This window comes from Vombatus ursinus, unplaced genomic scaffold (genome assembly GCF_900497805.2).
Source record: "Vombatus ursinus unplaced genomic scaffold, bare-nosed wombat genome assembly UNPS02015012.1, whole genome shotgun sequence".
Classification (NCBI taxonomy): domain Eukaryota; kingdom Metazoa; phylum Chordata; class Mammalia; order Diprotodontia; family Vombatidae; genus Vombatus; species Vombatus ursinus.
The window spans coordinates 616,754-628,336 of record NW_020954790.1 but is presented as its reverse complement, the minus strand read 5'-3'; the positions used below and the strand labels follow the sequence as shown (position 1 = coordinate 628,336).

General features: G+C 47.0%; 2 protein-coding genes across 5 annotated transcripts in view; both read right to left on the bottom strand.

Moving 5' to 3' along the window:
- Positions 1 to 297: 297 nt before the first annotated feature.
- LOC114030770 (zinc finger protein 883-like) overlaps positions 298 to 11,583 on the bottom strand; it is a 31,936-nt gene continuing 20,650 nt past the window's right edge. Inside the window, exons 1-2 of one of the 4 annotated variants that reach the window (XM_027845656.1) lie at positions 1,991 to 3,518; positions 298 to 1,906 (exon numbers count right to left, since the gene is read on the bottom strand). In XM_027845656.1, coding sequence (XP_027701457.1) covers positions 1,551 to 1,906; positions 1,991 to 3,506 — 1,872 coding nt within the window. In that variant the 5' untranslated portion in view covers positions 3,507 to 3,518 and the 3' untranslated portion in view covers positions 298 to 1,550. Of the gene's footprint in view, positions 3,519 to 11,583 lie in introns of those variants that run through there. The other 3 variants (XM_027845657.1, XM_027845658.1, XM_027845659.1) reach the window with 3 other exon arrangements.
- On the bottom strand, positions 10,568 to 11,569 carry LOC114030793 (zinc finger protein 92 homolog). The gene is made up of 2 exons (XM_027845699.1): positions 11,496 to 11,569; positions 10,568 to 11,305 (listed from the first exon to the last, which is right to left on the bottom strand). The coding sequence occupies exons 1-2, from the start codon at positions 11,527 to 11,529 to the stop codon at positions 10,977 to 10,979; spliced, it is 363 nt and encodes a 120-aa protein (XP_027701500.1). The 5' UTR covers positions 11,530 to 11,569; the 3' UTR covers positions 10,568 to 10,976.

Sequence of the window (11,583 nt, the reverse complement as noted above, 5' to 3'; positions counted from 1 at the left end):
AGGAGGTTGGGAGCCAATGAGGCTGATTAAATGGAGTGGGGGGGGGGCATGATCAGACTTATTTTAAGAAGATCGGTTTGTCCTGATTCCTTTTCTTCTGGATTCTTATGTCTCCTCTGCCAGATTACCTACCATTCATGTCCCACCTCTGGGAAGCGATGGCGCAGTGGACAGAATGCTTAGACATGGTGTCAGGGAGACCTGAGTTCAAATCCAACCTCAGACACTTACTAGCTGTTTAACTGAGCAAGTCATTTAAATTATGTGTCAGTTTCCTCAGCTGTAAAATTGGGATCATAAGAGCATCTGCCTCCCAGGTTGCTCTAAGGATAAAGTAACATGCGTAAAGTACTTTGTAAATGGTTGGATTTAGTATTGGGCAACGAGGTGGTACACTGGAAAGCGCTGGACAGGTAGTTAGGATATCCTAAGCCTAAATCCTGCCTCAGATACTTACTGTTACCAGGGACAAGTCACTTAACCCATTGCCTCAGCCTCCTGGTCTCTAAAGAGGAGATAATACCGACACCTGCCTAACAGCTGTTCTGAGCTTCCAGTGAGATTACATTTGTAAAGTGCTTTGTAAACCTTCACAGTGCTACAGAAACACTAGCCACTATGTACCACAGGCCTCTGTCCCAAGATCTCTGCTCTCTCTGGGTGATCCTAGCTTATTTTTGACTATAAATAATGTGGTAAAGAACATTTTTGGAGAGGAAGCTTTGCTTTTGATAACATTCTAGGGATCCATAATCCTAAAGAGATGGGAGACAGAGACTGGCCAGGTCACACAAACAGGAGCTGGGTCGAGTAGGTGAGGCCGCACCACCTGGGAGGTTATGGTTAGACTCATGGCTGGAGTGAGGAAAGAGACTCGTTGTGGTCTGGTGGTAGAGGGGAAAGCAGAGAAACACCTCAGATTTAGGGAGGGGAGTAGTGCATCTTCTAGATTTGAGAGGAATGGGGTGAAGGAATTACAAAGTCACTGTTTTCAGAGCTGCATCAAGGAAGCCTTCAGTCCCCAGGCTCTTCTCACAATGGGGCGAAGTGAGGAAGGGGGATGCTTGGTGGTCTCCTGAAGGCAGGCGTAGAGGAGGAGGGCTGGGCATTTGGGAAGCCTCAGAGAATGTCAGGCTGCAAAAGTCTGAATCGCCTGCCGTGTGAGGGAGGGAGGTTGCTGGGAACTGGAGAGCTGGGGAAATGGGTTAGAACAACCCCCTTGGGGAAACTAGACAGGGAAATGCCTCATCTGTAGGGCTTTCACTTAAGTAAATTCTCCCAAGTGGCTCTGGCTGAATTCAGTTTGGCATAATAGGAAGAATACTGAGAGGTGAGTGGTGGTACCATTCTCATTTACAGATGAGACAGTTGAGGCTGACGGAGATTAAATAGTGACTTGCCCAGTGTCAGGTAGCTGGGAAGGTTCTGAGGCCAGAGTGGAACTCAGTTTTTCCTGGTGCCAGGTCCAGGGGTCTATTCACTGTGCTACCTAGCTGATAGTTCCAACCAGCTGCCTACTCTTCTTACATTCATTACACTCAAAGTTTCTCTCAAGGATGCAGGTTTTGATTTCTATTGAGAGCTCTGGGCTCTTTGGAAGCCTCCCCACATTTGTTAGAGTCATTGGGTTTATCTCTAGCATGAATTTTATTATGTCGAGTCAGCTGTGAGCACTGGCGGAAGGCCTTCTCACATTCAAAACATTGATAGGGCTTCTCTCTAGTATGGATTCTCTCATGCCGGTTAAGTTGTGCACTTTGGGGGAAAGACTTCCCACATTCACTACATTCAAAAGGCTTTTTCCCAGTATGTATCATCTGATGGCGAGTAAGGTGTGAACTATGGCGGAAGGTCTTTCCACATTCATTACAGTTGTAAGGTTTTTCTCCGGTGTGAATTCTCTGATGTTCACTAAGTCCTGTGCTCAGGCGGAAGAACTTGCCACATTCCAAGCATTTATAGGGTTTCTCTCCACTGTGAATCGTCTGATGTACAGTGAGTTGTGTGTTCTGGCGGAAGGCCTTCCCACATTCATCGCATCTATAAGGTTTCTCTCCACTATGAATTTTCTGATGTACAGTGAGTTGCGTGCTCTGTCGGAAGGTCTTCCCACATTCATTACACTCATAAGGTTTCTCTCCAGTATGAATCCTCTGGTGCAGGGTCAGTTGTATACTCTGCCTGAAGGACTTGCCACATTCCTTACATTCATAAGGTTTCTCTCCAGTGTGAATCCTCTGATGTAGAGTAAGTTGTGAGCTATGGCCAAAGGCCTTTCCACACCCAGAACATTCATATGGTTTCTCTCCAGTGTGAATCCTCTGATGTTCACTGAGTCTTGTGCCTAGGCGGAAGGCCTTGCCACATTCATTACATTTATAGGGTTTCTCTCCAGTATGAATTCTCTGATGTTCACTAAGGCTTGTGCCCAAACGGAAGGACTTCCCACACTCATCACACTCATAAGGTTTTTCTCCTGTATGAATTCTCTGGTGTGTAGTAAGTTGTATACTCTGGCGGAAGACCTTCCCGCATTCATTACATTCATAAGGTTTCTCTCCAGTGTGAATTGTCTGATGTGCAGTAAGTTGTGTACTTTGTCTGAATGCCTTTCCACATACTTTACATTCATAAGGTTTCTCTCCAGTATGGATTCTTTGATGTTGAGTAAGCTGTGAACCATGGCGGAAGGCTTTTCCACATTCTTTACATTTATAAGGTCTATCTCCAGTATGAATTCTCTGATGTTGAGTAAGGTGTGAACTATGGCGGAAAGTCTTTCCACATTCATTACATTCATAAGGTTTTTCTCCGGTGTGAATTCTCTGATGTTGAGTGAGATGTGATCCATGGCGGAAGGCTTTCCCACATTCGTTACATTTATAAGGTTTCTCTCCAGTATGAATTTTCTGATGTTCAACAAGCCCTGTACTCAGGCGAAAGACTTTAGAGCATTCATTACATTTAAAAGGTTTTTCTCCAGTGTGAATTGACTGATGTTGAATAAGGTGTCCTTGCTGATAGAAGGCCTTCCCACACTGACCACACTCATAAGGTCTCTCCCCAGTGTGACTTCTCTTATGCTGAATAAGACACATCTTCTGAAAGAAGCCTTTCCCACATTCATTACATACAAAAGGTTTCTCTTCAGTTTTCTCACTTTCACTGAGGTCTGAATTGTTACTGAAGGATTCCCCACATTCTTTAAATTTAGATAATGTCTTCTTTGGGCAGATGTTATTACATTTTCTTAGGTCTGAATATATTTTGAAGCTCTTTCTATGCATATCATGTTTACGGAGACTCTTTGCAGCTGATTCTCTTTGTTGTGACAAAAAGGCTGGTTCTGGACTCAAGCTTCTGTCACATTTGTCATACTCAGGGTTTCTCACTTTACTGGACCGTTTCCTCTGGATATTGGTTTTTTGTCTGGAAGGCTTCTTCTTATCCTTTTGCTGCCTTAATAACCTGATCTCACTAGGCTGGTTTTCTCCCAATCTGGACATGGAGGGACTCTTGGTGAGTCTTTCCTGGGATGATTCTTGCACAGAAAGACCCAGTTTTGGAGGTGACTCCTTGGTTTCAGACCTAGCTTCCCAATCTGAAAAAAATAAAAAACATAAATGCTCTTTACTCACCCAACTTTACATGTAGTATCCTATTTTCTGTCTCTTCTATCAATAACTAACGATCTTTATGTGACAGAACACTGCTCCTACTTCCACCCTTTGGGACCAAGAAAAAACAAGTCAAATCAGGTCAGCATGGGACATGAATTGGCAGAACAGGGGGCCACTAACGAATGTTAAGTGATACTAATTAAGGATTAATTTATTTCCAAAAGTTATGATGAAAATATAAGCTATAGAGTGAAGAACAAGGCCTTACTTTGCTATAAATAGCTGTGATCTGAATGGAATAGGGAACCTAGACAGAACACCAATGAAGATTGTGTGGCTTGGACTCAAGGCATCACAAATGAAGTCTTGTACTTTACAGTGAGCACAGGAAAAGGGACAGCTGAACACAAATGACAAGATCGATCGGCCCAGGAAGGAGGAGAGAGAGAAAGAATTGCCAGGGAGCAGGCACCCCGCCTCCCCCACGGATGCAGGCTGGCCCTTCTCTGCAACGTCTCACCTTAGGGAGGAGCTGAGGGCATTGTGCAGGACCACACACTGTATGTGTCAGAGGCAAAGTCTGACCCCAGGTCTTCCTGGTTCTCCATACACCATGCTGCATGAACTCTCTGACCAGGACAGTAGACTGTTTTTGACTTGAATTTATTCTACGCTTTTCTTTTTTCTTCTTTTTATAATTTATTTATTTTTAGTTTTCAACATTCAATTCCATAAGATTTTGAGTTTCAAATTTTCTCCCCATCTCTCCTCTCCCCTCACCACAAGATGGTGTACAATTTGATGGCTCTACATATACATTCATATTAAACCTATTTTCATATTAGTCATGTTGTAAAGAAAAATCAGAACCAATGAAAGAAACCATGAGAAAGAAGAAATAAAAAAAGAAGAAAAAAAAAGAAAGTGCAAATAAGTGCTTCAATCTGCATTCAGACTCCATAGTTCTTTTTCTGGATGTGGACGACATTCAGGACAGAAGATTTAGGAAAACAAGGTCTTCTCTGGAAGGCCTGTCATGGTCTAAGATTCCTTCTACTTCCTGCCTCTTCATCCCAACCCTCACACAATCAGTCTCCAGCACAGGCAGAACTGCTGCCTTCCCTCCCTCCAGGCTCCCACACCTCCTCCTCTCTTTTCAGTGGTGAGCTAAGCCTTCCAGAGCCTCACCTGCCTTGAGGCTGGACCTCCACATGAGACCCTGAACAGTTTAACTGCCTGGCTCCCTCCAGTCCTCTCTCTAACCAGTGAAACTGCTTGGAATCACTCCTGTTTCTCCTCCTTGATCTCAGTCATTCTCATCCAGCAGTTGCTATCATACGCATTCTCCATCCACCTCAACCCAAGGCCCTCAGTGCCAAGCTCCAGGCCTCCCCCGCTTTCCACTGTAACCTATGGACTGCCTGCTCAGCAATGAACATTCTTTCATTTTAATCCTCTTCCTTTATCCGTTTCCATCTTCTGGCACTCAGAGAGCTCCTCCCCTACTCTTGACAATGCTTCCTTTTCACCTTTTCTGGTACCCCCTGACTTGCTGGTCAAGCTGGGGAGGTCAGAATCCTCTGTGCTCTCCATGGCCACTTCCAGATTCTCCCTCCACTACCATCACTAAGCAACCTCTACAACTTAGAGGTTTGGCCAATCCTGGTGGCCACTCTATCACCCCCAGGACTCCCTCCATGAGTCCAGCACCCTGTTTATAATCTGTTCACCTCAAATCTCTCCCTCATCATAAAGAACTTCAACACACACACTGATGCTCCCTCAAGTACTTGGCCTTCCCAGTTTCTCAGTCTATTCTACCCCCATGACCTATTTGGCTACACAAAAAGACAGTCATACCCAAGGTCCTGCCATCACCCACCCCAAGTGTTCCACTTCTATAGACAAGAGTTCAGTAATTGCTTTGTCTGATCAGAATCAGTTATCAGTCCATTTCCCCTATGGCTTATGACCCCTAACTCTGTTCTTTGACCTCACCACGAGTTCCACTCCCTCCACCTGTTTATTCCCAGGCCCCTATTTCTGCACTGGCCACATTCTCCTCTCTTCCTTGTTGTGACCCGTTGGGGAGCTGACTCAATTCTATCCTATCTCCTCCTCTGAGTTCCATGTCCTATCACTTACCATGCCTTGCTAAATTCCAACCCTGGATTGGTTTCACCATATGCCTTCTTCACTCCTATCCACAGGCTACTGGAGGAAACTGGAGAAAGTCACAGAACCACAATGCCTGGGTTGCATACCAGTGCAAATCGATGCTACTGAGTATCATACAGGTGCTCACAACAGCAAGGGAATTCCTTTACTGCCCCATGATCAGTCTACTATCCCACTCTTCACAGTGGTTGCTCCAAATGTTCTTGTTCCCCTTAAACCTTACCAATGGACCCCTTCTTCTTCCCCTCTCAACTGAGGACCTCATCACATATTTCACTGAAAAAAATGAGGCCCTTCATCTCCCTTCTTCCCTAACTCCCATGACTCAGACATCTTCCTCCACTCTCTCCTCCACTTTACTCCTATCTCACATGAAGAGGGGGCCCCTTTTCCTTGCCAGGGCCCTCCCCTCTTTATGCACCCTTGTTCCCTTCCTCTGTAGCAGACTGCCCGCTCATCCTACTCTGTCTTCAATCTCTCCTGGCTCCTTCCTCACTGCCTACAAAATGTGCTTATAATGTTTCCTCCTCTCAAACAAAAAACTCACTTGATTCTCTCATCACAACTATTATCCTCTACCTCATCTGCCCTCTGTGACCAAACCCCTTGAAAAAGTCAGCTACACTCAGGGCATGGGCAAAGATGTGACCTTCTGATGGTCACTTTAGAGAACCTACGAATTCAACTTAAAATGAACTGGAACAATAACTCTGGCAAGGTAGGAGGATATAAAAAAAATCAAAATAAGCCATCTGCCCTGTAAACTCGTTACAACTTCTAGCAGGAAAAGATAGAAAAAGTCAACCACTCGGCGGCCTATATAAAAAGCCACAGAAATGCCAGTACATGGGTAGGCACTGGCAGTCCCAGAAGCCCCCTAAATCCCCATGCCCGCACCACCTGTGACGATGAAGCCGACTTCTCTGCCTTCCACGGGAAGAGGACAGACACCATTCTACGATGCCGGGGAAACAGGGTGACTCCCTCCCCATCTCCACCCTTTCTCTTTGTCTACTGGTCACTGCATTGCTGCCTTCACACATGGACATGTTCCTCTCATCCTAAAAACCCCTCCCTTGAAACATCCATCCACATTAGGTATCTCCCCTCTCAGAGGCCCATCAAGTGGGGAATGACTGCACAAGTTGTGGTATATGAATGTAATGGAATATGACTGTGCTGGAAGAAATGACAAGCAGGATAATTTCAGAAAAGCCTGGAAAGACTTACATGAATTAATGCTAAGCAAAATGAGCAGAAGCAGGAGAACGCTGTACACAGTAACAGGAATGTTGTATGATCACCTGTGAATGACTTAGCTCTCCTCAGCAATGCAATGATTCAAGACAATTTCAAAGGACTCATGATGGAAAATGCTATCCACATCCAGAGAAATAGCTGATGGAGTCTGAATGAAGATCGAAACATAATATTTTTCCCTTAATTTTTTTCATGGGAAGGAGAGTTTTACAGCATGACTAATATGTAAGGTGTTTTGTAGGACTGCACATGTATAACCTATATCAAATTACTTACTGTCTTGGGGTGAGGGAGGGGAGGGACGGAGAGAGAAAATTTGGAACTCAAAATTAAAAAAAAATGTTAAAAAATTTTACATATAATTGGGAAAAATGGTAAAATATCATTAAAATCAAAAAAGACACCTCCCTTCTGTCCCCTCCCTTCTGAGGCTAAACTCCTCGTCGAGAACATCTACAATAAGTCCCTCCACTTTCTTTTTAACTTTCCAGTCTGGCTTCCGATGTCATCATTGCACGGATCTGCTCTCTCCAAAGTTACCAGCGATCTCTTAACTGCCAGTCTAAAGGCCTGTTTTTCCATCCTCATTCTGCATGCCCTGAGGCAGCCTCTGACACAGTCATCCGCTCCATTTCCCTGGGCCTGCTGGTGTCCTTGTTCTCTCCCTGCCTGCTCCCTCCTTCTGGATCTCCACCAAGGTCCCACACACTAACCATGGATGCCCCAGGCTCTGTCCCCTTTCCTCCTTCCATACTATTTCACCTGGTGATTCCGCCAGTCCCCACAGTCACAATCATCATCTCTGCTAAGGATTCTCAGAATCTACTTAGCCAGCCCTCACCTGGCCTCCAGGCTCACATCTCCAGCTCTCTTTGGACCTCTCAGACTGGATGCTCTACAGATGTGGCCCTGTCCCCAGACACCCCCCTGGCGAATGTCCCTGTTGCTGCTGAGGGCACCACCATCCTCCCATTCCACCAGGCCCACCCAAGGTGTTATCCTCACCTCCTCAGTCTCACTCACTCCACTCTATCCAACCAATTGCCAAGGATGGCTTATCTTATCTTCCTAACCTCTTGCACACGAGATGCTTCCTCTCTTCTGAGCCAGCGCAGTGAGCGATGCAGGAGCGATGCAGGACTTTGTCACCTCATGCTCGCCCCACTACAACAGCCTGTGCCCTCTCTGCCTGCCGCCACCCCCTGTCAAATCCCCATTCAGAAATCTGCAGCTCAAACGATGATCCCCGGCAGTCAGGGCCTCCTGGACGGCCCTCGAGTGGCCCTCCTGGATGACCTTGGGCATTCTGTCTGGCTGTTCTCCCTCCTTCTCTCCCTGTCCTGGCAACCCTGGCTTCCTGCAAGTTCCAGCCAACACCACCCCTCCCACAAGAAGCCTTTGGGATCTCCCCTCTGCTCACTGATTATCTGGTACACGGCTCGTTTCCCCTTCACACTGGGAACTCCTTGGGAGCAGGGATGGGCCTTTGCCTTTCTGAGTTCTCCAACACTGAGCAGAGTGCCTGGTACATAGCAGGCTCTTGATAAATGCTGACTGACTGACTTACTGACCACAAAACACTATACAGAAATAAAGACGGACCTAAAGAGAACTATAGAAATATCTGTGCCCTTGGCTAGACTGTGCCAATATAATAAGAAGGACAGTACCATATATGTTAATTTACTCATTCAGATTCATACCATTCAAATGACCAAAGGATGCTTTCATACAACTGAAAAGATAATAAATTCCTCTAGATGAATAAAAGATCAAGAATCCCAAGGGAAATGCCAATAAAAAGGGGAAGTTGAGAGGGCCAGTAGTGCCAGATCTCAAACTAAAATACAGCACAGTCATCACTAAACTCATTTAGTATTGGTGAAAAAAGAGACAAAAGAACATAGTCATGCAGCCCGACAAATCCCTCGGGTAATCTCCACCAAACACGGATAGGAGGAATGGAAAACAGTCTGGCAGGAATTCACACAACATACCACAATGAACTCCAGCGATTTATGACTTCAATATAAGAAAATGCACCCCAAACAAATTAGGGGGACAGGAGAGGAGATTTTTTGCCACTATGGATAAGGGAAACATTCTTGACCAGAGGACAGAAAAGAATACAGAAGACAAAATCGACAATTTGGATCATATGACATTGAAAAGCTCATGGATAAACAAAATAAATGCAGGTAAAATTGTAAGAAAAACAGTGAACTAGAAACAGGAATCTTTACAAGTCTCTCTGATTAAGGTCTGATATCTGGCATACAGAGGAAACATTCAAATATATGAGAAGCAGGGCCATTCCTGAAATGATAAATGGTCAAATGATGTGAATGGGCAGTTCTCAAGTGGAGAAACCCAAACTATCAAAAACCATTGGAAAATAACTGTATTAAATAATCTACCCAAGTAACCATATTAAAGGGAATACACATTAAACAAGTCTGGGGTGTCACCTCATGCCCACCAGACTGCCCAAGATGAGAAAAGGAAGATGATTCTTGCTGGATGGAAGACCAGTTTAAACCTAAACCCCCTGACTCAGCAATTCTGCCCCCAGGCTGAATGGGGAAGGACCCCCATCTACAAAAATGCTTATAGCAGCAAGAACCAGAAATGCAGCAGGCATACTGACCAGGGGGTCGGGGGTGGGGGTGGAGGGTGAGCATGACAGACTGTCACATGCAATAAATGTTCCTGTGCCTGAAAATGATGGAGTCCTAGATACCCAAATGGACCAAGGTGATGACCATCCATAGGGACGTAGAAGGAAGCCTGTTACTCTCTTCTCAACAGAGAGCTGACAGACTCAGGTACAAAAGAAGATTTACACACGTCTGCCTCGTTTGTTCCAAGGGATCCCTTTTTCTTGGTTTTTAATTGGAGAGGAGGGAAGGTTTGAGGGAGAAAGGGTGGGTATTAGTGGTGCAAAAAAAGAGAGAGGACCCTTGAAACACTGTAAAAAAACACACACAATGGAAGAGGAGGAAGGGCCAGGCAGGAGAGCTTTCCAAGTCACACGGGGAGTGTGAACTGCTTTTTGGGAGGCTCCGTGCCCATGAATACGCTCTGTCTGGGGATTCACGTTCAAAATGAAAAATAAAATTGAAGAGAAAAGAGAATGGCTCTCCCAGTGCCCTGAAATTCCATGTTCCTGCTGTTCTACTGGCAAAGCTAAAACTCAAAGCTCAGCTTTGTTCCCAAGTTTCACTGGATGTAGGTAGACAGCGCCTTGGTTCAGAGAGATTCCCACCAGAAGAGGAAGCTTTGCCTCGGGTGGCTTTTGTGGACCTTCTCTTGCCCATGTGAGCACGTTGACTTTACATCAATTCCCACAAATCTCCCCTCTTCCTCCGCATCCTCCCCCTTCATCCCTGCTTAAAGGCACAAGCACCCTCCACTCCCCTCACACCCCAACATGTGTCCCACCATCCCCCCCCCGGGAGATGGGCATCCCGTCTGTTTCCCATTCTTGGCTGCCCCAGAAGGACGTCTGCTGACACTCTGGTGGACATGGGACCTCTCCCTGCATGGCTGATCTCACTCCGGGATCCATCGGCTGGACAACTCCTGGTGCAAAGGTTATGCGCCCTGGAGGAACCTTCTCATGGGATTCCAGATGTTGTTTTTTCCCTCTTGGTGATGCAGTTGGGGTTAAGTGACTTGCCCAGGGCCACACAGCTAGTAGGCGTCAAGTGTCTGCCGATGAGGATGGAAGGACTAGTTCTCAGCTGCAGACGAGGCCTGACTGACTGGTCTCCCCCGAGTCCCCACAAAAGTGCCTACGTCTCTCTCTGGGATCTTTGCAAACACTCTCGGTAACAGACGAACCGCCAGTCGTCTTAATCTGGCTTTCTATGAGTGATTCAGAGCATGCTTCTACAGCTGAGAAGAGCCCGCAAATCTTCATGTTAAAATGGCTGGGAACGGGCAGCTCTTGGAACAGGAAGCTGAAAAGATCCATGATCGCAGGCCACCCCGGGAACAAAGATCCTTGGCACCCCGCGTGCTCCTGGGAAGCCCCAGGCTCTGGGTGGGGGGGAGACCCCACAGGCCAGGGAGCTGCAGGAGAGGGGCCCGGCCAGGTGTGGGAAGGACGGCTCCGGGGATCTCCCGCTGCCCGGGGGCGCCCCACTCACCTGCGCGGCTGCTTCCTGAGACAGCTGCCTCTGGCCTCCAAGGGGCTTCCCTTCGCTCCAGCTGCTCGATCATGTCAGGCTTGGAAAGGGCAAGTCCTGCTCGGGGAAATGGGGAAGGGGAGCTCAGAGACACACCCCCGCTAGAGGGGGGATGGGCCCAGAGCCTTGCAGGGGTGCAGGGCCTGGGCTGGGACTTCAAGGGAGGCGCCGTGCCAGGGCTCCGAGGGAGGCCCCGTCCCCTGGCCGCCTGTGCCCTCCCCGTGGCCTCGGCAGCGGGGGTCCTCACCCAGGCACACCAGGTTCCCATAGTTCTCCAGCATCACTTGGCGGTACAGCTCCTTCTGAGAGGGCCCCAGGTGCCCCCACTCCTCCGG